We start from the raw sequence: 27,592 nt of genomic DNA, 5'->3' as shown, positions 1-27,592 counted from the left end.
CATCCTTACAACAAATTTTATCTATCGCAAACGCCTATCATTAGAATCCTCAACCAAAGGTGTTGAAAATGCTTCTGTCGTATGGACACTTAGGTAAAGAATCTACATGGAACAACCACTTGTACACACAAGGCAAAGAATACAAGCTTACATTATTTAAAATGGGGAATGACAGACTATCCTTAGCATACAATTTTGGATTTATTTTTTACTCTCTAAGAAGAAACATGGTCATATTGTAAGTTCATTTGATGCCCACGTGAAACCAAAAAAAGAAAAGAAAAAATTCTCATTCAAAGAATTTTGAAAAGAAAGATTCACATCATGTTTTGGGCATGAAAATTTGGATGAATTTTCTTGTCCAAAGGAAAAATTATACCCCAAGCCATGTGCTGGAGTCATCCCACAACAAAACAACTATTCATTTGAAGATATGTCATGTTTAACAAATTTCAATATCCCACAAAGCACATGCCAAGGAATTTAAGAAATAAAAACTCGGGTCCTAGCATAATACCTAGGACTTGAAAAACAGCCAGAGCAATTACAAGAGCCCACCTCCATTTTAGAACCCAAGGCATCACCAAGCCATCACATTATACTTATTGCATCACTTCACAACGTGTGATGATGCCCATTCCAAACGGTATCATGTGGGTTTTACATATTGGAAATACAGCCTCTATTCTTACCAATTTTTGAAGGGACCAAGCTCCTCCAATTTTCTGGATATTCTTTCCTATTTCTGCTTTCCCACAGGCAATTGGGGTTTGGCAGCTCCACCTGCCATTCCATCAGGCGGCATCAACACAGCATGCAATATTGCCCGCAAACTACCACAAAACTGTCCTCATGGAGCTTTCCATGTCACCGAGTACATCTCAAGAACTCATTTTGAACTTTGACTGCTGCCCACCAAATCTGCTTAATAAGCACGAACATTCCAAGCTTTGGTTTTGCTGACCATGCACAAAGCTCTACAATTAGCGTCACGTTGCAGCAGAAAGCCCCTCCTTTCTGACTATAGCTTTCTCTCAATCCATGTAAAACCTTCATCAGCTTTCGCCAATGGATATGGTGGGTGGCTGGTAGCTGACATTGATAGGGTAGCTTCCCGACATAGTGTGAAAGGGAAACATTTGAGCACCGCCCCATCCTTCTCAACTGATTTTCCATTTTCTATCCTGGCACTGTCTCCACAAGCACTGTCACAATCAGTGGTTAGAAGCTCCCTTTCATCATCATCGCTGTCGATTGATTCAGGCGCCATGCGATTCTCAATTGCCCTGCGCCGGACAACAAAAACGTTGAAATAATAGCTCACCAGCTCCTTAACGGTTTTGGAAGGCAAAGCAATGGGCAGCTCATCCCAAAAATTCTTCCCCAACGATGACGGGTTCATCTTGACTGTTAGATCAAAAGCCAGTTCTTCATCCTTTGTCCAACCCCCCGACACCATCTCACCCATGTTATTGAAGCCCCAACTGTTGAAAGCTTCACCTAGTTCTCCCTTTATCTTCTCTCGCTTTTCCAACACATGAAATCTCACACATTCTAGCGACATGGGGTTTGCACACACACAAGTGAGAGGCCGGCCTCTACCTACTCTTCCATTGTCAGTGGCCATATTCTCAGAGCTCGGAAGAGGCCACACTAGGCTTCCACCAAGCCCCGTAATTGCTGAGTCACAGGACTGCCTGACACCACTGAGCCGCCCATCATTTTCCTTCATAGTCAGCTCAGCCTTACCTGTCCACGGAGGGATTTGGGACTGGAAGTGCACGCCAATAGGTATCCGTTTCCGAGAAGCTTTGTTGTTCAAAAGGTATCCAATACTCAGGGCTTCGTTCATGTACTTCATGTAGGCACTCGAGTGGTCTGATCCCTGTTCACTACACTGACCACCACCAACTGCAAACATCTGATTGGGGGACTGGTACAACCACGCTGATCCAAATGCATGTACATCAAAGGCATTCCCGGAAAGATGCAATCCACATTTGATCGCCCGTGTCTGATTGACCCTTAACTTTTCAAGTGTTCTCTTGTTAGGCTTAGGAAGCTCCTTATAATATAAGGCAGGTGGGATCCTTTGTTTACTCTGCAGACCAGCCAAGTCATGATGAGACCTACCCTCAAAAATACAGCTTAAAACCATGCACACAGAGCTTGAGAGTTCGTTTTGCAGAAGTCTTACCATGTTTCCTGATGAGCTCCCATAATAAATCAGCTCCTTTCTGCCCCACAGAACAGCTCTCACCTGGATAACCATTGTCAAGCAATTCTCCACCCAAGCTTCATTCTGTTTGGACCCTGGAGGACCTTGACCCTTCTTTGGATCTCCTGGATTCAAAGCTAGCCGTCTTACCCATTCAATCACATCTGCAAGTGTGTCAGTCCCCTTGGATACGGGCACCCTTTGTTCTGATGTAGAGCAGCCCATGGCATGCCCTTCCTGTAAGTAAGATAACCTTCGCCGTTTAGGAGTCTCACCGTTACTTTCCTGATGACTGTCACTTGAATCAGGAGAAAGACTACCGCTTTCAGCAATATCACATTCTAAAATTTCAGTACAAGACTCTTCTACACTTGTCCCGGATGGATGCAGCCCATTTTTCAGCGCTGCCTGGCCGCTCTCTAACACCTTCACGTACTTTGCATACACCACTCTCAGGGCAGATCCGGAGTCTTGCCCAAAGCCAAGATTTTCAGAAATGCCTGACCACATTAAGGTATCCGTGGCTTTCTCATAGCCCCCATAAGCCATTACTTCTGAGCACAGTCGTGCCATGTCAACTTCTTTTCCTCCTAGAAGAACAGGTAAAGGCATTGTTTCATTCTCATCGCGAGCTTCAAGAAGCCTATGGACAGCCACCATAAGATCTTCCTTTGGGGTACTATCTCCCAGAAGCTGATGGGGGTCCAGCTGCATTCTCTGAGCTTCATAGTTATTGTTGACTGTCGTGGTAGCCAGCTGCATGTCTTGTCCGAGTGCCACAATTATCGGGAAGCCATTCCCATCATGCTGGTTTGAGGCATCTGCTTCACATAAACTGCACTATCACAGACAACAGGTTGTTCCTAAGCAGCTCAATTGAAAAGCCTCAACGTCAGAATAACCTTCAATGCCTTACCTGATATCATCTGTCTGAGCCATGTGATTATTCTCCTTCCGTTTGGCTCCGTTACTCCTTTCAGCCATTCCCATGCCTCTTTGCATTGTGAGACTTTTCAGAGCACTTGATAGGCCCGTGTTCCAGTCAATGGTTGCATCTGCTTCACATAAACCAACATTTCCGGCACACACCATTGATTATTGATACAAAAGCTATTAAAAATTTTTGATGGAACTGAACAGAAAAGATATCATAGTCTAATCTGCTTTCATTCATTTGGCCCATGTTAGAAGTGGCAATGCAAACCGGAGCACTATACGTCGGCAACAAACATATACAGCCATCTCCACACTCAGCCATCATCCCACCCTTCAGCTCTCTTCGGCCTAAATAAGGAGAATGATGTCGCATGCATTCCGCACTTGGATGCCAAGTGGACATATCTGTACAGCAGGTGCAGGACCTACAGTGGTAACTAGCCCCTCGTGAGCCCTAGTCTAGGAGGAGTCAGCTAGGTTCCACTCTAAGCCTCCAAAGTCAAGTATACAAGTCCCGTACATGGTCTTGGTTAGGTGTGCATGTACCGCACATGGAGCAGTGCCAGTCCGTACTGTGAGTCAACCTTTGGAATGATGACAGGTGTTCCGGGCATTGATAGGCTTGCGGCCAGATGCAAGGGCACCTAGGATATAAATAGATGCATGTAGAAAAGCATGTAGAGCAGGGGCATGGGGCTACCCATGCTGCCCTACTCTTGGACCACAGTTGGGGCAGCCCATGGGCCGTGGCATTGGCCGACACAAGTCCCACAGCATTGTCGGCCAACCCTTATAGGGCATATGCCCAGTTGACCTGCCTCTAGGAGGCATGGGCCACTGTCAGCCAGGGCCACAGTCAGCGAGGCCTGGGGGCTTTCAGCAGCAAGGTGGCCAGGCCTTATGGGCAGAGACACAAGGCATCCAGATTGTGGGCACCCAGACACCGGCCAGCAGCCCACATGTGAAAGGCGCCAGCCTTTATGAGGAAAATCAGGTCGTGGAGATTATCTGAACTTGCCAACAGCTCTTGTAGCCCACCCACCAGCACCTTTTTGCCCTATATAACATAGGTTAGCAAATGGTCTAATCATCACATTATTCACAAGTGCTGAAGAACTCCAAGGACCTGGACAGCCAAGGGGAGAACCAAAGCAAGGTGAACTTGAAGGTCATCTTAAGGCTGCAGATTTACAGCCAAGCAAGATCTCCAAGAAGTCAATCTTTTTCATCATTCAAAAAAACAAATACACCAGTCCTTGGTGGGGGCCCTTCAAAGGGTATTTGGAACCCAACAGGGTGTACTTGTCTTTGTTCTCTCTCTCTCTCTCTCTCTCTCTCTCTCTCTCTCTCCACCTCACGGTATTGCCCCCTCATAATTCTCGGACCTTGCTAGCCAAGAGGCCTTCATGAATACACCGACAACTCTTTGAGGGGAGAAGATATACCTAGGGGATGATCTTACCCATACCCAAGTAGAGGCTAGAGCACAGGCGGGCAAACAAGCCCAAGCTGCACAAGGCCCGCAAGGCAAGGAAGTGGGTAGTATACAGGGTCGGGCAAGTCATCATCACAGAGCGGCATCCCAAATAGGGACACGGGGTCTGTGGAACCATACACTGGAGATCCCATGGACCCAACAATTACAGGACTATTATGATTGGCCACACATTGGCCAAACTTTATGGGTCAGTACAGGACTATTATGATCAGCCACACATTGGCCAAACTTTATGGGTCAGTACAGGACTATTATGATCAGCCACACATTGGCCAAACTTTATGGGTCAGTACTCGAGATTAAGCTCACACACTAGCAGAGAGACATGGGCAAAAAGCAACAGGGCAGGCACGCTTCCACAGGTCATTCTCAACTTTGGATCACATCTTCACCCTCCGAGCCATCATTGCAGAGGCCAGAGCATGACACCGAACAGTTTACTGTTGCTTTGTGGGTTTCCGCAAAGCATTTGATAGAGTGCCTCGAGCCAGACTACTATAGTGAAACTCGCGGCGGGTGCCCGGGGGACTAGGGCCTTTGACACACTTATTGATACCATCAATGCATATTAAAACATTTAAACATGGCCACAACCTTGACACATATCCATCATCACTTTGCATAAAACATAAAGCTGGACAAAACATCCACAAATGCTGAAAATGGAGCTTGCACGTGTGACACCGCATAGAGGCCGGAATGGGCCGACCCCCCCCCTTGGAGTATTTTATTACCCAAGGAGAATAATATCAAGTACAAGCTTTGAGGGCCTTACTCTCCCCACGGGAGATGCCAGATTTAAACATGGCCACAACCTTAACACATATCCATCATCACTTTGCATAAAACATAAAGCTGGACAAAACATCCACAAATGCTGAAAATGGAGCTTGCACGTGTGACACCGCATAGAGGCCGGAATGGGCCGACCCCCCCCTTGGAGTATTTTATTACCCAAGGAGAATAATATCATGTACAAGCTTTGAGGGCCTTACTCTCCCCACGGGAGATGCCGGATTATCCATATACAAATGCCATAACACAGCCCAACACGAGGCTACCAAGCCGGAACATAGGCTGTAGAAATGCCGAGCCAACAATATAATCCATATACCTCTGTGTGGGTACTGATTCTTCCCCAAAAATCACGGGTCTTCAAGCAATAGAGCTGGTACAGCAAGTACAACTCTCCATTCAGCCGGTACAGCAGGTACAATGGTTGGTACAGTCAGTACAATGGCTAGTACAGTCGGTACGATGGTTGGTACAGCAAGTTCAGCAAGTACAAATGCTGGTACAGCATGTACAGTGACTAGTACAACAGGTAGAGTGGCTGGTACAACAAGTACAAAAGCTAGTATAGTCGGTACAACGACTGGTACAACCAATACAACGGCTGGTACAACAGGTACAGCAAGTACAAATACAACAAGTACAATGGCTAGAAATCATAATAAATGATTAAATACCCTTGCCTTCAGTATTTCTTCGCGATGGAAGCCTCCAAATCAGTCCCCAACAGCCCGTATTCTTCATGGGCAGCCTTCAAGAGAGAGAGAAAGAGATTAGCCATAATTAGGGAAGCCTTCAACGGTGGTAGAGGCTAGTGTGCAGCAAGAGAGCCTCTATTAATGAAGAGAGAGGACTCCAATTTATAGATTTGGGCCTCCCATGAGCTAAAATGGCAAGAGAAGGCTACAATGACAAGTGGAGAGCCACACAATAGCTGAAGTGACAAGTGTGAGACCACTTTGATCCACTTTCTAACAAGTGTCAGGCCACTTGTCTCACTTTGGTCCACTTTCTTGCCACGTCCCAATCTAAGAGATGGGTCCTTCCATAAACTTTATCTCTAAAAATATCCCAACTGGTAGACATTCTGTCATAGGCACTTTGCCAACTCTTGGTATCTGCTCAATTCGAGATGTAATGACGCGAACAGAATTTCCATCGGAGTCGGGCCAAAAATAGCAACTCTCCTAAATTTTAGGAGTGTGGTCCTTTGTATTCTAGTATAATCCCCCATTCCCAAAGCTTGTACTTTCCAAATATTTAGACATCTTGGAGTCCACCAGACCCCTTTCATACTCGGAAATGTCCAGGCTGGTGACATCCTCCCCAGCTTCTTAAAAGTTGTCCGCAAGACCCCTTTCATACTCGGAAATGTCTAGGCTGGTGACATCCTCCCCAGCTTCTTAAAAGTTGTCCGCAACTTTAAGCTTGAAGCCATATATCCAAGATATAATCATGTCCCATCAAGTGGGTGAGATGAGACAGTCTCAAAAATCCAATATAACTGAAGAATCCATGTCCCAAAGAAATGGGTGAGACTAAATAAGTCTCCATAATACCAATATCAAAATCAAGTCCCAAAATACTGGGGCGAGAATTCCATGGAAGATATGCTAGACACAGGCACAAGAGCCAATTGTGTCTCAATCACCAATATCAATGAGATAATCATATGCCAATGAAAATCACCAACCAAGTGCTAAGACACTTAAATAAGTGCCATGCACAAGAAACTAGTGCCTCACACAGAAACATGTGCTATGCACACAAACTGGTGCCATTCAAGAGCACAAACCATGGTGACAGAAAAGCTGGTTCTCCATAGTTCTGGCAATCCTTTCTCCCAATCCGCAACAGTTCCCATGTTCTCCCATACAATCCCAACTCTGATCAACAAGCATGGTGTGGAAACAATGAAACACTCACTCCACAATCGCAACACGAATCCACGTGTATGGTGGAGTGTTCATTGAATTGCCCTCTCACAATCCCAACATGAATCCACATGCATGGTGAGATGAACAATGAACCTCTTGGCCTCTGTATGGGGAGATAGTGATTCTAATATGGCTTTAAAAAATAAATAAATCTATGTCCCAAATAAATGGGCGAGACAAAACAATCCCATAAGTCGAGATATCATGATCCAAGCTCAAAGCACACAAACATGTGCCAATCCACATGACCCTTGGCGTACACATAAGTCCCTTGCCAACCAGGTATCATGTCCACTTTACCACTTGCACTCCGTATTGGTACTCTGACCACACACCTTGGATGAGAGGTGGTCTCGAGTAACAAGATAAATCAATCACTCGCAGGCATAAATAGCCTAGTGTTCCATAAGCATTTCTGCTGCACATAGTTTATAGGCATTTCGGCCACCAACTCACACTACCCTCTTAAGTGCCCATGTTCCCTTCCATCTGCTCTCTATTGTTCCACCCAGATATGGTAGAAACAATCTTCAAGAGAGCACGTAAGACGAGAACACTACACACGGTATGTTGGGCTCCACACTACCCTCTGAAGTACCCATGTTCCCTTCCATCTGCTCTCTATTGTTCCACCCACACATGGTAGAAACAATCTTCAAGAGAGCACGTAGGACAAGAGAACACCTACACAAGGTATGTGAACCATGAGTTCCATAAGTCCAATGCATCCCAAATAAAGGGATGCCAAAAAGAATAATCCATAAACCTGAGGATAGATCCAAAGAAGTCCTTAGAATCCATAGACCTGTATACCATAATCCTTGTATACCATAACTCTTACCACATACTCCGTGCTAACCACACACCTTGGAGTAGAGGTGGACTTTATCCATAAAAGCATCATATCCATGAGATATCCAAAGATTTCTTCTCTATAAACCCGGACAGATTCGTCCATAGAAATTACTTGTGAAGCCCAATATCTATATAAATCTCGTCCAAGAAAGAAATCTCCATAGATATAATCCATCCCAATAAAGGGAGCCATAAACAATGTTTCCCTGAAACCATCTCAAGGCAAACAACACCACCTTTCTCCTTGCATGGCTATACAAGGGTTAGTGAACAAAAAATACTTCATAGTAAATAGCCAAAGCACCAACTTTGCAAACTCAAAGTATACTTAGCTTTTCTTTGCCAGGTTGGTCATGAAGCCAAAAGAAATATCTCCTCACCATATCCTTAAGATATCCTGAGATATATCTCCATATAGCTTGCCTGTAAGCTTGATAATATAATCCACAATATCCATATGGAAAGAGTGCTAAACGTATGCACATAAAGCCAACTCCATACTTCCAAGATAAATTTTGTGAATTCATAAATCGTTAGACCAAGCTAACTATTGCTCATGCTCTTGCTTCATAGGCTATGAAGTGGCTGGCCATGCTTAATAGCAATGATGGTAAGTGTGGTTCCCACTTGAGATCTTTTCTCTTCCTTATTGATAGAAGGAAGCCTCCGCTTCCAAGAAAGCCTATGCTCTGATACCAAAGAAACTCGCGGCGGGTGCCCAGGAGACTAGGGCCTTTGACACACTTGTTGATACCATCAATGCATATTAAAACATTTAAACATGGCCACAACCTTAACACATATCCATCATCACTTTGCATAAAACATAAAGATGGACAAAACATCCACAAATGCTGAAAATGGAGCTTGCACGTGTGACACCACATAGAGACCGGAAGGGCCGACCCCCCCCTTGGAGTATTTTATTACCCAAGGAGAATAATATCATGTACAAGCTTTGAGGGCCTTACTCTCCCCACGGGAGATGCCGGATTATCCATATACAAATGCCATAACACAGCCCAACACGAGGCTACCAAGCCGGAACATAGGCTGTAGAAATGCTGAGCCAACAATATAATCCATATACCTCCGTGTGGGTACTGATTCTTCCCCAAAAACCACGGGTCTTCATGCAATAGAGCTGGTACAGCAAGTACAACTCTCCATTCAGCTGGTACAACAGGTACAATGGTTGGTACAACCGGTACAATGGCTGGTGCAGCAAGTACAGTGGCTGGTACAGCCAGTACGATGGCTAGTATAGTAGGTACAGCAAGTACAGATGTTGGTACAGCAAGTATAAATCTTGGTACAGCATGTACAGTGACTAGTACAGCAAGTACAGTGGCTGGTACAACAAGTACAAAAGCTAGTACAACCGGTACAGTGGCTGGTACAGCAAATACAGTGGCTGGTACAACCGGTACGATGGCTGGTACAGCAAGTACAAATGCTGGTACAACTACAATGGCTAGAAATCATAATAAATGATTAAATACCCTTGCCTTCAGTATTTCTTCGCGATGGAAGCCTCCAAAACAGTCCCCAACAGCCGGTATTCTTCATGGGCAGCCTTCAAGAGAGAGAGAGAGAGAAAGAGAGTAGCCATCATTAGGGAAGTCTTCAACGGTGGTAGAGGCTAGTGTGCAGCAAGAGAGCCTCTATTAATAAAGAGAGAGGACTCCAATTTATAGATTTGGGCCTCCCATGAGCTAAAATGGCAAGAGAAGGCTACAATGACAAGTGGAGAGCCACACAATAGCTGAAGTGACAAGTGTGAGGCCACTTGTCTCACTTTGATCCACTTTCTAACAAGTGTCAAGCCACTTGTCTCACTTTGGTCCACTTTCTTGCCACATGTCCCAATCTAAGAGATGGGTCCTTCCATAAACTTTATCTCTAAAAATATCCCAACTGGTAGACATTCTGTCATAGGCACTTTGCCAACTCTTGGTATCTGCTCAATTCCAGATGTAATGACACGAACAGAATTTCCATCGGCGGAGTCGGGCCAAAAATAGCAACTCTCCTAAATTTTAGGAGTGTGGTCCTTTGTATTCTAGGATAATCCCCCATTCCCAAAGCTTGTACTTTCCAAATATTTAGACATCTTGGAGTCCCCCAAACCCCTTTCATACTGGGAAATGTCCAAGCTGGTGACAATAGAGACTCCAAGATTTGGGGATACCATCAGACATGATTTGGGGGATCATGGAGTTATATGAGTCGGTCATAGGGCGGGTGAGATGCCCAGGAGGATTATCATAGGAGATCTCAAATACCATTGGAGTGAAGCAAGGATGCCCACTGTCTCCCACTCTCTTTTACCTCTACATCAACGCCTTCATTGATAGAGGAGGGGGAGGAGGCATATCACTAGCAGGCATCCTTGTTTTCATACTACTTTATGCTGATGACATTGTGCTTACTGCAGATTCTCCAAAGGCTCTCTAGCGGCATCTTCACACATTACAGGACTTTTGTGCACACCAAGATCTCATAGTAAACCTTGGGAAAACCAAGGTTATGGTCTTCACACATCCCCTCTTTTCACATCTCGGCTGAGTTTCACCTACATGAGCCCAATAGAGATTGCACACTCATATGTGTACTTCAGAGTCACTTTTACAAGACCCGTCTTCTCGATGAGCCATGCTGCAAAGGCTAGATTGATGCGAGGGTATGCTTCTCTTACTCTCATGGAGAGACAGTGCTTCCACGCCCACTTCCAGGAGCCAAGGACCAAGATGTGGCTGTTTGACACCTTGGTCACTCCAGCATTGATGAATGGAGCACCCTTTTGGGCACCTGATCTTACAGCGGCCAAATGGCCAACAATAGAGGCCTCAGATCATGATGCTCTCCCTTATGATACGTAGCAGAGTTTGCTATAGCACCCATGGTAGTAGAGGCACTCTTTGGGACAGTCACATACATCCACAGGATCAGTGACTCGCCCTACAGTCCTCCCAGCAACTAGCGGCAGATAGGCACGAGTCATGGTATAGCCGAGTATGCACCTGATTCATGAGAGAGGGACTCAGGATGACTCTCCATTCATCAGGCTCTCTCAGGATGACAGGAACCGGGTGATCAGATATGATTTATTGGGACTATACATACAAGATACTTGGATCACAACACATGAGCCACTCACACACAAAGGCAGGACTACATGGATACTTTCATGAGGCTTACAGAGGATGGTTTCATACTGAGGGCCAGCAATCTTGATGTATACATGTGACACTCTCAATTCAGCACATTCAAATGCTCCCTTTGCTTCCGCTCTGTGCACACTCTATCATGGTATCATCGCTCTAACCTCTAGGCTTTTGCTTTTTTTCTGCCTCATCTACAGCCCTGTTTTCAGCCTCTCCTTGCTGCATTTTTCTCAGATTCACTGCTGCTGGTTGGCCTGTTTTTTTCAGGACAGCAGCCCCTTCTTGGCTGTGTTTTCTTCTCCAGTGGACACATATCACTTGCAAAGGGGGTCCGGTGTGGCTGGTTGTTTGAGGCATCTTGGTAGCTGTGGTCCATGGACACTTGCTTTTCTTCTGAGTCGTGCGTTTTTTCTGATTGAGCCCGAGTAGAGCGATGGCTGCTTGGACTGTGCTTCATGTGTTTTCTGAGTCTGCCAAGTTGGATGGTTCCAACTATACCCTATGGAAGGTAAAGGTGAAGTCGGCCTTGCGTGTCGAGCTTTCACACCATCTTCACGATCTTCACATCACCGACGTGCTCACCCACCTTTGGCCCTTGGCTAGGATGGAGATTGGAGGTTCAGGCCACAGGGACCAAGACGGGGAGGTGGTGGCCTCCAGCCTGGAGGTGCACCTCTTCGTGTTCCTACATATCTCAGTCACAGTAGCACTCCCCCCCCCCCTCTTACAGATACCTCCATTGTGATCAATGGAGTTCAAAGTATGCCTACTCTCGCGCTCAGACAGAGTGGCGACACATGGAGGACAAGATCTGCGCCCACTTGGCACGCCTTCGCTCCAGGACTAATTGTGAAAATTACCCTTCTAAACCCACACCCAAGATTCTTGGAGTGGAGGGCAGTTCCGATAGTTCCACTTCCCACAGAGATAGATGTGGGGATAGCCTCATAGAACATTCAAGGTTTTAGGGGGCCTCACTGCTTTCAGAGGCGAGCTTCATAGAGCTCCAGTTGGGGGACCCATCGACATTCTTTTCCTCTAGGAGCATCACCTTTCCGAGGGGCGTACCCGCCGTTGCAGGTAGATTTTACCAAACAGGAGCCACACTTTTTGGTCGCCCTCTTTCGGCCCCTCAAGGACGCAGGGAGTAGTTTGTATTCCTGTCAATGAGGAGCTCTTGCCAGCAGTGACAAGTTCAGGTGTCATAGTCTCTGGGCAAGTACAGTGGGTTACCATTATGATTGGAGAGGATTGTGTGGGCTTCCGAACACCGTAGCAGGTAGAGCCATATTATGGAGCACAGTTCGTCAGGCTCTTCCTCAGGCTGACTTTTGGTGCATGGGTGGTGACTTTAACATGATTGAGGCAGTAGAGGACAGACTCGGAGGAGGCTTGGACACAATCTCAGGCACAGAGTACTCTGCATGGGAGGATCTGCTCCTGACACTCACGGGACAGGATCCTTGGCATCTTCCAGAGTTTGGGCGTAGCCCTGGGAGCCTATGCTTCTCACGGTCTGATAGGAGGAGCACCGTCCCCAACCTCTCTCGACTTGAGAGGTTTTATGTGGATGAGTGGGCTTGCGGCTGTGGGACATGATCAGCATCTTGGCGAGCACTATTTTCTTGGATCAAGCTCCAGTTATTCTAACCTTAGAGGACCCTTGGAGGCAAGCCAGGCACACGAGCTCTAGGATTCTTGATAGCCTTATTCAAGACCTCGAGATCTGCAGTAGGACAGAGCAGATTTAGGCAGGACTGGATTTTATTTCAGGCTCTGTTGCGTGCACCTTGGATGCGGACCTTGGTGAGATAAGCAACTTTTTACAGAAGGCAGCTCAGAGCAGATTGGAGGGATTTCGTGAGCAGGAGATGAATCTGAGGAGGGGTCTTGCTTCTCCTCAACGGCTTCAGGAGAGTTCCCCCAATAGCCCTTGGATTGAGAGTCAACTTGCTGCCGCCCGTACGGATTTCAGATCCATTGAGGAGAGGAGGGTGGAGTACACATACCATGCCAAAGATTCTTTTTGGACCCACGCTGGCAATAGAGTCACGAGAGACTTCTTAGCGACTGGAATGGTCTTCCAAACCCTGCCTCATATAGAGTCCTACCAATAGCTGAAGAAAAATCATTCAAAACAGCTTGAACTAAAGGCAAATATGATTCCCACTTACCTTGCTGATCGCGGACATAACACTTCAACACATCAAAGGCCAACTGGTTATAGATTTCTGTCTGGCCATCCGTCTGTGGGTGAAATGCACTGGAAAAATTCAATTTAGTACCAAAGTTATCAAACAATGCCCTCCAAAAATGACTGGTAAACTTGGGATCTCGATCTGACACTATGGTCTTAGGGATCCCGCAAATCGGGTACCAATGCCGAATGAACAAATGGGCAACATCTACAGCGGTCACATTGACCCTGCATGGAATAAGCACAACAAATTTGCTAAATCTATCAACTATAGTCAAGCACTGAGTATTACGCTTACCCAGATTGGGAGGCAAATTCGTGGCAAAATCTATCAAAATATCTTGAAAAGGTCCCTTAGGAATTGGCAAGGGCTGTAACAACCCTATCTGCTTCCCACGAGGAGCTTTCACCATTTGACAAATATCACAGGGTTAGTACATATAAAAACACATCTCGCCTCATCATTGGCCAATAATATTGCCGTTCCAATTTCTCCAAAGTCGAATTCATGCCCCTATGACCACCAGTAATGGCATCATGGTGTCATGGAGAAGAGCTGCCCTAAACGACTTCACGACACATAGTCAACCTTTGTAAAAAAGCCAACCTTCGCGTATCAAAAAGTGGCATGGTCCTGTGGCATCCAATGCCTGTTCTCACTGTGTACTGAATTCCTTGGAATCCACGTACGCGTGCTTTATGTCATCTAGTCCCGTACCAACAAGGTCGAGTCTAGTGGTCTGAATCAAAGTCACACGTCCCTTCCGGCTCAAAGCATCGACCACTGGATTGACCTTTCCTGGAAGGTACTCAATCATACCACCAAATTGCTGGAATATCTAGCTCCAACGGTGCTATCGGTCACTCCACTGTGCACTTGGCTGTTGGTGGACTCACACACTCACACACAGAGAAAGATTAGGGTTAGGTGCAGGAAGAAGAAGCTCAGAGAGAGAGAGAGAGAGAGAGAGAGAGAGAGCCAAAATACCATGCAAGTCAACCCTTGCATGTGTGTCACATCCATATAATATAGGAGTACAAAAGTTATATGGATAGATTGTCTTTTCACACTTGATATCCAAGGAAAAAAACCACATGGGAAAAAGTGTCCTTGGTTAAACCCTGTTCACACACAGCACTACCATAAGTGAGCATTATGCCTACAAATCCCCCCTGTAGTGAGAGTGTGAGCCTGTACAAGGTAGCAGATCACTCTCTGTATAAGAGTAAGCCCATAGCTTTGCGGAAAGCTTCAAACTTCTCTCGACGTAAAGCCTTTTGTGAATAGATCTGCAACATTATCCTATGTAGGGTAGTAAGATAAACTGATCTCCCCTGCATGTAATCTCTCTCTGACATAGTGATAATGAATCTCAATGTGCTTGGTACGTGCATGAAATACGGGATTTCCTGCCACGGCCATAGCGCTCTGGCTATCAGTGAGAATGGTGGTGTGTGTCTGTTGACACTCACGAAGATCAGCCAATAATCTCCTCAACCATACACAATCTATTGTAGCTGTGAAGGCTGCCCTGTACTGAGCCTCGCAAGTAGATGTGGCAACAATGGGTTGCTTTTTGCTCAACCAAGATATGCATGAACTGCCAAGAAAAAAACAATTCCCACTGGTGGATTTCCCGGTATCATAATCACCAGCCCAATCTGAATCACTGTATGCATAAAGCTGCAAGCTAACCCCCCTGGGGATAGAACAAACCAAGATCCAGGTACCCTGAACATAACGAAAAATGTGTTTGATTGCTTGCCAATGCTTTGTGCCTGGGCAATTTGCTCAACAAAGACACCCCAAAAGATATGTCAGGCCTCGTGTTACACAAGTAAATGAGGCATCCCACTGCCTGGTTGTAAATGCCGTCCTCAAAAGGCTCTCCAATATCATGCATAGTAAGCCGTACACTTGGTTCTACTCCAGTAGAAATGGGCGCCGAGATAGTAGTGTAAAGGCCCCAAATCTGACATATCAAATTCAGCTTTCAAATCAGCTTTGAAATCTGAAATTTGTGCTTTGCTAGTCCCTGTTATGAGCATATCATCTACATACAAGATGACTATGAGAATATCGGCACCGGTTTTCTTCACATACAATGTGCTTTCAGCCGGACTATTCACATAACCTTGGCTGGTTAGATGAGCATGTATTTTATCATACCAAGCTCTTGGAGCTTGTTTTAACCCATACAATGCTTTGTGTAACTTGCATACTTTATGTTCCTCACCAAGAACTACAAAACCAATTGGCTGATTTACATATACTTCATCCTGTAAATCCCCATTTAAGAATGCAGTTTTGATGTCCAAATTCCAATTGATGCACTTTCCATCCTTAATGTGCAGCCAATGCAATCACTCATCTTATTGTAGTCATTCTCGAAGTAGGAGCAAAAGTCTCCTCATAATCTATTCCCTTTTTTTGAGAGTAGCCTTTAGCCACAAGTCTTGCTTTGTACCTGTCAATAGTACCATCAAACTTCCTTTCGACTTTGTACACCCACTTTGTTCCAATGACATGCTTGCCTTTCGGCAAGTCCACAATATCCCAAGTATTGTTCTTCATGATAGAAGAGATTTCATCTTGCATGGCTTGCACCCAGTGCTCATTCTCATGTGCTTCTTCATAAGAAGAAGGCTCTTCTGAATCAAAGAGACCACCCATGGCTAATGCAGACTCCCCATGATGCATATTCAATGCATGGCTGGAACTAGCCCTTGTTCTACCTGGGAGTGGAGCTACAAGTTTGCTTTCTTGCAAAGTTTTCAGCAACCATCTTGGCACCGACTTGGCTATGTCTATGGTTGTTTGTTCTTCCCTAACAAGATCTTCTACTTCTTCCATAGAAGGGGGCTGAATTGCTGGCTGTTCCACATGTTCTACATGAGGATTTTCTTGTTTAGGGGTTGGAGGATCTGAATCCCCCCTAATTGCAATGGGTAATAGCCCATCAAACATGTCATGTATGCCTGTATCATGACTTTTATACAAGTTGTACATGGGCTGTACTGAATTTTCAGCAAATACCACATCTCTACTGACAAAAATCCTGCATGTTGTTGGATTATGAAGACAGTATCCTTTGCTCTCATTGCTGTAGCCCACAAAAATGCATTTCATTGCTTTATCATCTAGCTTTGTTCGGAGTTGTTCTGGCACATGTGCATATGCCAAACACCCAAATGTACGCATATAATCCACTTTTGGCTTTCGACTATACCAAGCCTCAAATGGTGTTATGGTTTTCAAAGCTTTTGTTGGACACCTGTTCAACACGTGAGTTGCACACATTATAGCTTCCATCCAAAAATTGTGAGGCAACTTTTGTGCTTTCACCATGCATCTTGCCATCTCCATGAGAGATTTGTTCTCTCAGCTACACCATTCTGCTGCGGTGTATAAGGCAGTACATTGGTGTTTAATGCCCTTTTGAAGCATATAATCCTTGATTGCATTTGACGTGTATTCTCCACCTCTATCTAAGCGGAGTGTTTGGACTTCACATCCATACATATTTTCAGCCATTGCTACAAAGTGTCGAAAGCATGTAAACACCTCTACTTTCGCTTTCAAGGGGTAAACCCAAGCAAACCTGGAGTAGTCATCAATGAATGTGACGAAATAAAGATGCTCCCCCTATGGATGGTGTCCGCATTGGACCACATACATCACTGTGTATGAGCTGTAATTTACTTTCAGCTCTAACAGCTCCATCCTTGGGAAATGGTTTTCGATGCATCTTTCCCAAAATACACCCCTCACATACATGTCTTGTTGGAGACTCAAGAGGCGGCATATTATCAACCATATGATGATTCTGCAAAAGCATCAAACTCCAAAAATTTACATGCCCAAAACGAGCATGCCATAGCTCTGCATCATGCCTAGCAGAAGTGTGGGCAGCCACTGTATTTGCATCATAAGTACACTTGTCATAGCAGTCCAGCTTATACAAGCCTTTGTATTGTGTTCCAGAAGTGACTATTTCATAACCCTTTGATGGGTCTTTTACCAAACACTTCCCATCTTCAAATTCAACCTTTAAACCTTGGTCGTTTATGGCTGAGACGGAGAGCAGATTTTTCTTTATCCGTGGAACATACAACACATTTTTCATACATATATTGGCACCATTGGCTGCAACAAGTATGTCATTGCCAATTTCCTTTACTGGATATGTGGTATGATCTACACATGATACAGTGCGGCCATTTGAAGCATAAACCAAGCGCTGAAATACATCTTTGCATGAAGTGATGTGGCTCAAAGCACCACTATCAAAATACCATGATACATCCTGTCTGTCAGATACAATGCAAGACATCATTATCTGAAGCACTTGGTGTGTCACTAGTGCATGTGACCAAAAAAGTGTACTCTTCTTGAATTACATTAGCCGATTGCTGTGCTTTGTCATCAGAAGAGTCTGCTACTGCATTGCCTGCATCTTTCTTTTTCTCTTTTGCAATCCGCTTTCTACATTCATTGATGTAGTGGCCAGGCTTATGGCAGTAATGACATTTGCCCTTCTTTTTAGGCTTGTTTGCATCCCCTTTGCCTGACTTTTCACCACCAAAAGAGGGCTGTCCATGACCAGCCTTACTAGATTGTTGTCCCCAATGCTTAAAGCTCTTTGCTTTTCCCTTATCCTTGACTGTAAATGCCTTGTCTCCACCACGGTTGCTAGATAGGTTTGCTCTTGTTTGCTCTTCCTGCAAGAGTAAACCCACCAGCTCTTCAAAAGTGACGGGATCACCACCTCCTCTCGTAGAGAGGTTGAGAAAGGTGTGAAAGCCCAAGTAGGAAGGTGGTAAAGAATGAAGAGTGTTGGTTGAAAGAGTGCACAGAGCGGAAGCAAAGGAGCACTAGAGTGTGCTGAATAGAGAGTGCAAGAGAGAGAGAGATATAGAGCAACTATGCTGAATATATTGAAGTAATACAGTCCCAAGCAAGAGACACAAATAGTCTCATAAGTGAGGGAGTAAAATATGTACAAGACTGAATGAAAAGTGAGAGGCCAGCCCCACCTATAAATAGGTGGCGACTGCTGGCCTATTGGAGCTGAATAAGCTGGCCAACTGGAGCACAGTAGCTAGCCGACTGGTAAAATACCAAACGGGCTGGGAAAAATCCTAGAAAAATATGGAAAATAAGAGTGGCCAGCCCACAATCAAGGGCCATGCAAAAGGGACCAAAAGGACACCAGAAATGGGCAGAAACTGGGGATGAATGTGCTAACACCCCCTCTCAGCACTAGATGCTGAACAAACTCCGAGAAGCCGAAGATGAGGAGCCAATGAAGCTTGAGAAACCGGCTTGGTGAACAAATCTGCAGCATTCTCCGTGGAAGGACAATACTCCAAACGCAAATCTCCAACAAGAACCCGTTCACGAACATAGTGATACTGTATCTCAATGTGTTTCGTACGAGCATGAAACACAAGGTTCTTGGCGATGGCGATGCAACTCTGATTGTCACACCAAGAAGAGTAGATTCGGCAGGAGGACAGCCAAGCTCCTCCAATAATCTCCGCAACCAAATCGCCTCACATGCAGCATAACAAACCACACGGTACTCCGCGAAAGCGCCACAGTAGGCTGCTTTTTACTGCTCCATGAAATGGCTCCAGACCCGAGTGTAAAAACAGAACCAATGGTCGAACGCCTAGTAACTGGATCTCCAGCCCAATCTGAATCAAACCATGAAATGGCTCCAGACCCGAGTGTAAAAACAGAACCAATGGTCGAACGCCTAGTAACTGGATCTCCAGCCCAATCTCAATCAAACCATCCAACAAGAGTGCATCCTTAAGACAGGTTTTACATTGATGAGTGGGCCTGTGATAGAGGTGGCACAGTGGGCATACTTGCAGGCTCCTCGTTTTCAAACCACTTTCCAGTGCTTCTCCAGATCGAGGACCCCACGAGAGGAGAGCAGGGCCAGAGCGTCCGGATTCCAGATTGTCTCATAGAGGAGCCCGAGATTGCGATCAGAGTTGAGCAGGTCTGGCAGGAGCTGCAGTTCAGGAGAGGATCGGCAGCCAGCGATCTTGCCAGTGGCTTGCAGGAGATCAGCCAGATGCTCAGACAGGCTGCCTTGGACCGGCTGGAGGCCTTCAGAGAGCAGGAGAGGAGCCTACGGAGGAGTCTAGCGTCCCTCCAGAGACTCCAGGAGAGGGATCCTACGAGCCCTTGGATCTCAGAGCAGATGGAGTCAGCTCGCACTGAGATCAGATCCATCGAGGAGAGGAGGGTGGAGTTCCGATTCCATGCTCGGGCTTCTTTTTGGACACAGGCTGGAGACAGAGTGACTCGAGATTCCTCTGAGGCGACTGGGCCTCGCTTCAGACGAGAGGGTCTCAGGCGTCTTCGGCAGGCTGAATGGCCAGGTTGTGGTGGATCCCCCCAGGGTTCGGGCTATAGCCACAGATTTTTACAGGGATCTTCTCTCTGCTGAGCCAGTAGATGACAGGGTGAGAGAGGCTCGGGAGGCAGTCTGGAGCTTCACGAGACCGGTAGTGCCGGCCCATTTGCAGCACTCCCTTCTCTCCCCCTTCTCGGATACGGAACTGGAGGAGGCTCTTCAGGCATTACCTCGGGGCAAATGCCCAGGAGAGGACGGTCTTTCGGTGGCTTTCTTCCAGAGGTACTGGGGCCTCTTACATAGGGGCTTCAGATTGGCATTCCAGGAGATTATGGAGTCAGGAGTCATGCCGGACAGCATGGCAGAGGGGTTGATCCACTTGATCCCCAAAGAGGGAGGAGACAGACTGGAGATTAGACAGTTGAGACCGATCACCTTGCTAGGCACGGCCTACAAGGTCCTAGCTAAGGCGATCAGCAGGCGGCTTCAGCCTCACCTTCCGGACATCATCCACTTCACGCAGACAGGCTTCATCCAGGATAGGAGCATTCTGGATAACATTTTCTCTTTCTGGGAGGCTACGGCTCTGGCTAGATTTCGACAGGAGGATCTGGCAGTGCTCCTTCTCGACTTCGAGAAGGCATATGATCGGGTGGACTGGGCCTTCTTGGAAGGCACTATGGAGAGGATGGGCTTCCCCCCTCAGTGGATCCGTGGGGTCTCTGCACTCTACACATCGGCTCATAGCCAGGTGCTGATACAGGGCGTGCGCGGAGAGAGGTTCCAGCTCTCGCGCTCGGTGCGGCAGGGGTGCCCCTTGGCGCCCTTTCTTTTTCTTTTTGTGGCGGAGGCCATGAGCACTTTTTTGACGGCACAGGATACAGGTTTGCGGGGCCTCCAGCTTCCCATCCGCACCTCGGAGGAGCTCCTAGACTCGGAGTTTGCGGATGACACTGCTGTCTATCTTCAGGGAGGTGAGGAGAACCTCCGCCGCTTCGCCTTAGCCATGGACAGGTTTTGCAGAGCTTCGGGCGCTTTGATCAACTGGCACAAGTCGTGTGGGTTGTGGGTTAGCTCTATGCCCCCCCCGACTTGGAGGCCAGTTGACGGTTTTCAGTGGCTGCCCCCCGGCACTACAGTGCGTTATTTGGGATGCTATGTGGGCATTGACATATCTCCGGAGCAGCAGATAGCCCCCCTTCTTCTGAGCATTCGGAAGAAGCTTCTGTATTGGAGTACCGCTCGTTTATCTCTGGCTGGCCGAGTGGTTGTGGCCAACCAGGTTCTGCTTGCTACTATGTGGTACATCACTTCTTGCTGGGCCTTCTCTCGGGCGTGCATTGGCCAGGTGCAGAGGCTCATCAGGAACTTTCTTTGGTCCGGTGGCGACGGGCGGCCCGCCAGGGCCAAGGTGGCATGGGCGGTGATCACTCAGCCGAGGGAGAGAGGCGGCCTGGGCATTGTTGATCCTATTTGCCAAAGCCGAGCATTGCTTGGCAAGTTGGTAGTTCGTGGCCTCCTCCCAGGCGCTGAGCCGTGGAAGGAGTTTCTTGTTTCCAGGATGCTCAGCCGCACCCCTTCTCTTAGCGGCCCCTGGACCCCCAGCATCAGGTGGATCTTTACAGAGCAGCGATCCAGAGGAGTGGGCCTTGGCTTCGAGGAGCGTTTTGCAGCTAGCCTTCTGAGGGCCTGGTCGCATCTGAGGCCGTCACTCTTCCAGACTCCCCCGGGCACCGATGAGGAGCGCCTGAGGCAGCCTTTGATCTGGAACCCCTTGATTCGTCTCCCCAGTGGCCATATGGTTGGATCGCGGTCTCACGTGTCGTGCGGCCTACTGAGCTCTGGCCCAGCCCAGTCCCTAGACGACTGGATAGGTTTTCAGCAGCTGCCTCTAGAGGCTCAAGAGAGGAGACTCAGTGGGATGAGGGGCAGAGAGTTGATGAGACAGGACATTGAGGCGGCCATCCCCCGGGAGTGGCGGACCCCAGTACAGGACCCTCCACCTCCACAGTGGATGGGTGTCTTTACTCGGCATGAGATCCTTCTAGCGGTCTGCGGCACAGCGGAGAGAGTCGCCCCACTCACTTTCGAGGTGGGAGAGGGTGGCCAGCTTCAGAGGACACGACTAGATTTGGATGGGCTCTAGGGATGTATTCTTCAGAGGGTGCGGGTGGTCGGCTTTCATCAGAGACAGTGGCATGTAGACCCCTCACCGGCCTCGATAGGGGAGGACTATTCTTGGAGATTATGGGCTTGGGACTGCAGGCCTCTTATTCGCCTTCAGTGGGATCCACGTGAGTGGTTTTGGCGAGATCCCTACTTGGCCCCTACCAACCCAGGCATCCCCTTTTTTCAGTACACAGCGAGGCTGGGGCGGCGGATTCAGAGACACAGGATAGCGAGCACCCCGGCGGCGGCCGAGCATTGGCGGCGACAGGGGCTCTCCCTTGCCTTTCTTAGGGACTTCTGGCAGCGCCTTTGGGCCGGTTTCCGGCCCCGGAAGGTGACGCTGTTTCTCTGGCTCACAGCGCATAGAGGACTGGCTGTGGGGGCTTGGCTAGCTTTCGGCAGTCACCCAGCGTCCTGCCCTCGGTGCGGCCATGCACAGGAGTCGCAGCGGCACTGCTTATGGGATTGCCCACAGGCACAGCAGGTCTGGCAGCGCGCTCTCAGGATGGTTTTTGCAGGCTCACCAAGTGAGATGCTGGTGAGGTGGGGTGCGGTGGCTTGGGCCACGGACAGCGGCCCGGCCCTTGGATATGAGGACGTCCCTGGCAGTGCGACCATCCAGGTCTCTGACAGGGTGATGGCGGTGGTTCCGACGCCAGACTTCTCTTCGGCAGCCCCTCAGGAGGGGGTCGGGCACAGATGGGAGTTGATCAGCAGCATGACGGCTTGGCACATTTGGAGAGCCCGATGCAGGGAGGCCATTGACCGCCAGGCGACTCCACCGGCGAAGGTCATACAGGCCCTCTGGGTGGACATCATTCACACCTTGAGAGGACACTGGGGGAAACTCCAGGGCGACTCGGATCGCATGAGAGGGCGCCGCAAGGCTTTCCTCCGCACTTGGCAGCCTGGCCCTTTCCTCACCGCGAGGGGTGAGGATGTCACTTGGCACTAAAGGCCTCCAGTTTGGCTTTTCTCACCTCCCACATGTACTACTAGGTAGCCCCCCCCAGAGAGCGGCCAGCCACGGGGGTGGAGCTCAGGAGTTCACTGTGTTTTTATCCCTCCTTGCGAGGTGAGCTTTGTAGCCTTATGGCGTCTTCTCATTAACTAAAAGAAGGATCTTTTTTTCGGAAAAAAAAAAAAAAAAAAAAAGAGTGCATCCTTAACCATAGAAGATGCCAAAGTCCAAAGTGCCACGCAAGTACCAAAGAACTCTAAGAGTACACCACCAATGCTGCTGACAGGGTTTGGATGAGAAAGAACTCAATAAACTGACTGCAAAACATGTCCAATCGGGAGTAGGTCAACTAAACCAAACAACCGACGAGAACCCGATACTGTCCCTGATCAATCCCTGGAGAAGCATCAAGTAGAGAAAGCTTCTCACTAATATCCATAGGAGAAGATACTGGTCTGAATCCAGTCATCTGAAATCTGTCGAGAACCTCCCATGTGTACTTCTGCTGAGAGAAGAAAATGCCCTTCGAGGTCTGCCAAATCTCAAGGCCGAGAAAATAATGTAGAAGGCCAAGATCCGTCATCTCAAACTCTGTCTCCAAAGCATCCATGACACAACCGATTCTCACAGAATAAGAACCTGTAAAGATGAGGTCATCAACATAGACCACAATGATAACAACCAACCCCCTCTCAAGGAGGACATAGAGGTTCGAATCTGCATGAGAACGACGTAGGCCGAGCTTCTGAAAGAACTCATCAATCCACTGGTACCAAGCCCGCGGAGCCTGCTTCAAACCATATAAAGCCTTCTTCAGCTGGTACACCTGATCCTGTTTGCCTGGAACAACAAATCCCGATGGCTGATCAACATAAACCTCCTATGTAAGCTCTCCATTCACGAAAGTCAACTTGACGTCCATCTAGAAAACGGGCCATCTATGATGACCTGCAAGAGCAAGAACGGTGCGAAAGTAGTCATCCGAGTCGTCAGAGCGAAGGTCTCATCGACGAAGTCAACTCGAGGGTGCTGAGCATAACCCTTGGCAACCACCCTCGCCTTGTGCTTGTCCAAGCTGCCATCAGCTCGGAACTTCAATTTGAAGATCCAGCGCACACCAATCACCTTACGCTGCAGTGGCCTAGGCACCAAAATCCAAGTGTCATTCCGTTCAATAGCATCCAGCTCTGCCTGCATAGCACGATGCCAAGGCTCATGTAAAAGAGCCTCGTCCACAGAAGTGGTATCAGAAGGACCATTAATGATAGAGGACATAAGAGCATAATTAACAAACATGTTGCCCTCATGAATTTGTTTCCCTGTAACTCTGGAAGAACGCCGGAGAGAACCAAGCGAAGGAGCAATAGGAAGCTCACATAACCCAGAATCACGAACTGTCTGATAATACCATCCAGGCACAGATCTGCTCGAAGTAGCTGGAGGAGGAGCAGAGTCATCATCATCTGATTGAGAATCCACAATTGGAGGCGTAACAGAAGCAGCGAGAGGAGGAGGAGGAGAAGGCGGAGACAGAGGTGGGGGAAGAAGAAGCTCACCACTCCCCTCTGAAGATGTAGGAGTCTCGTCGAACACCATATCACGGCTCACAACAACTTTGCCGGCCTGAGGATCATAAAGACGATATGCCTTGGACACAGTGCCGTATCCGAGAAAAGTCATGTGCGTTGAGACTTCGAGTCCAACTTGGAGCAATGCTCCTTAGGCACATGAACATACGCCGAACACCCAAATATCCGGAAATGCCAAAGCTCCATCAGGGCCACCAGAGGTGCAGTCCGCTCCTCAAAGCGAGACTCAATCTGCATAACGGAGGGAGAACTTCCTCCCAAGTAACTGGAACACGACGAGGAGAAGAAACAAGAGACTGAGACTGAAAATATACATCAAACCTCTCTGGAAGTTTGGAGAGAAGCCGAATAGCCATGTCCTCTGTAGAGATGTCCTTGCCACAAACAACAAGCTCGTCACAGAGATCTTTCATCTTTGAGATGAAAGCAGATAAAGATGGAAAGGCAGAAACTGATAAGTTCATAAGTTGCTTTTCCAATGCCAAAATCCGACCCGGAGACTTAATCTCGTAGAGATCTGCAAAAGCCTTCCAAACTTCATGTGCAACATCTGCTGTACGCACATGAGAGAGAACAGAATCCTGACAGTTCAACATTAGAAAGGAGAAAACTCGACGATCATTCGCCTACCAAGTATCAATCTGTGCCTGAGTCACACCACCGGAAGCAAGGGTGGGAGGGGTGGCATTGGCTAGTGTAACAAGCCAATCCCAAAGATCCACGCCAGGCCAATTTCACCTTCACCTTCCATAAGTTGTAGTTGGAACCATCCAGCTTTGCAGACTCAGAGAACATATGAAGAGAAGTCGGAGCAGCCATCACAAAAGCTTGGGCTCAATCTCAGAAATATGCACAATCTCAGAAGAAGAAGTCTCCTCCACAGGTACCAAGGGTGCCACCAAAGCCCGAACCACCACAATCCCCCTCTGCACTAGGGAATGACCACTGGAGAGGAAAACGGAGCAAAAGAAGGGCTGTTGTCTTGAAAAAACAAGCCGCCCATGTCCAAACTCCACGTGGAATGAAACGCTGATCAGAAAATTACCTGATGGCTGCAAGCAATGAAGCCAATCTGAAGAGGAAGTGATCAGCAGATGCTGTCCAGAAAACGCAGCAACAAAGAGGCTGCAAATCTGGGAAAAACGCAGAGGAGAGGGTGTTGAAAATAGGGCTGAATCTGGGGCAGCAGAGGAGTCACTGAGCTGGGAGCGATGATACCATGAGAGAGTGCACAAAGCGGAAGCAAAGGACCACTAGAGTGTGCTGAATAGAGAGTGTAAGAGAGAGAGAGAGATATGGAGCAACTATGCTGAATATATTGAAGCAAAACAGTCCCAAGCAAGAGACACAAATAGTCTCATAAGTGAGGGAGCATAATATGTACAAGACTGAATGAAAAGTGAGAGGCCAGCTCCACCTATTTATAGGTGGGGAGTGCTGGCCGACTCATAAAATACCAAACGGGCTGGGAAAAATCCCAGAAAAATATGGAAAATAGGGGTGGCCAGCCCACAATCAAGGGCCATGCAAAGGGACCAAAAGGACACCAGAAATGGGCAAAAACTGGGGATGAATGTGCTAACATTGGTGACTAGCTGTCTGTCTAGGATAACCTCATCAATGTTGAGCAATTGTTCCTCCAAATCTTTCACTTTGGTGAGATGATAGGACATGGAGTCACCCTCATCCATAGAAAGAAGACCCAATTGCCTCTTCAAGTAGGCAACTCTTGCCTCGTTGCGTACCTGATACATTGCTTCTGTTGGGTTTTATGCTGTGTATGCACCCAGAGGAGTGCTAGTGATCATCAGTAGATTACTGGGGCACTTTTTACTTTAGTTAGTGGAGGTTTTTTCCCCCAGTTTAGCTTAGTTTCACTTATATTCAGTTTATAGGTGTTTTGGTCCACCCGGCACATTTTATGGCCGGACATGTGAACACATCTCTTTAGGTCACTATTATGTGGCTATTGTACTTCACTTTTTTGATCAAGCTGAATACACTAAATCGTGTTCTCTCTCTGTTGCTCTCCACGCCTGCTTGCAGCATCTCCAAACCCTAACCCTAACACCCCTTGTGCCTTCATTTGGTATCAGAGCATTGAAGGCTTGCCATTGCCCTGCTTGTACACAGTTGCTTTCAATTGATACAACTGCCCGTACATCTGCCCGTACATTCTTGCTCTGCCCGTACACTGTGCGCCTTCTGCAAACCGTACAGCTGCCGACTGTACTTGTTCGCCTGCCGCTGCTGTACCTGCTCGCCGCCGTCAGCTGGAGTATTGAAGCCATCCGTACAGCCCGTACAGTCAGCGCCGACTGCTTCTTGTCAGCGCCGACTGCACCTGTCAGCGCCCGTACCTGATACGTACGTCTGTACCTGCTCCGTACAGTCAGCGCCGACTGTATCTGTCAGCGCACGTGTACCAGCTTCGAACTGCAGTGGTCGACTGTATTAAGTCGACTGATTCTGTACCCGTGGTACCTGTCAGGCGTCGCCTTCCTTTCGTACCAGTCAGCACACGTCAGCGCCGCCTTGTCAGTACCTGCACAGCAACGCCGCCTTGTCAGTACCTGCGCAGTACTTGCAAAGTATTAGCCTGCAATCGCCTTCAGTCCTGTAAAGTACAAGTCGACTGTACCTGCACAGTACAGTCAACAGTACGTGTTCTTTTTGGTGGACTGTACCTGCATATGTACCACAACCTGCTCAGTCAATCTGTGGTAAGCATTAAATATTCTGTTTTTGGGCAATACTATTTTCTCTGTGAAAATCTACAGGCACAACAGGCAGATTTTCTAGCAAAGAACTATACAGGTTTTTTGCACAGTTTTGCGTGCAGCAAATTTGGGCATTTTTGGGGCATTTTGGCATTGTGTACGCCATTTGCTGCTCTACT

At 47.5% G+C, this 27,592-nt stretch overlaps 1 protein-coding gene across 2 annotated transcripts in view; it reads right to left on the bottom strand.

Annotated features, from left to right (window-relative positions):
- Positions 1-262: 262 nt before the first annotated feature.
- Positions 263-27,592, bottom strand: part of LOC147632007 (AT-rich interactive domain-containing protein 2-like) — a 103,065-nt gene continuing 75,735 nt past the window's right edge. Inside the window, exons 2-4 of one of the 2 annotated variants that reach the window (XM_086808585.1) lie at positions 3,135-3,273; positions 2,198-3,053; positions 263-2,101 (exon numbers count right to left, since the gene is read on the bottom strand). In XM_086808585.1, the coding sequence (XP_086664711.1) occupies positions 1,022-2,101; positions 2,198-3,053; positions 3,135-3,220 (2,022 nt within the window). In that variant the 5' untranslated portion in view covers positions 3,221-3,273 and the 3' untranslated portion in view covers positions 263-1,021. Of the gene's footprint in view, positions 2,102-2,197; positions 3,059-3,134; positions 3,274-27,592 lie in introns of both variants that reach the window. The other variant, XM_086808586.1, reaches the window with a different exon arrangement.

The sequence above is a fragment of the Cibotium barometz genome, chromosome 14 (genome assembly GCF_041138505.1).
Source record: "Cibotium barometz isolate CiBa-2024 chromosome 14, ASM4113850v1, whole genome shotgun sequence".
Taxonomy (NCBI): Eukaryota; Viridiplantae; Streptophyta; class Polypodiopsida; order Cyatheales; family Cibotiaceae; genus Cibotium; species Cibotium barometz.
This window is presented reverse-complemented; position numbering and strand designations above follow the sequence as displayed.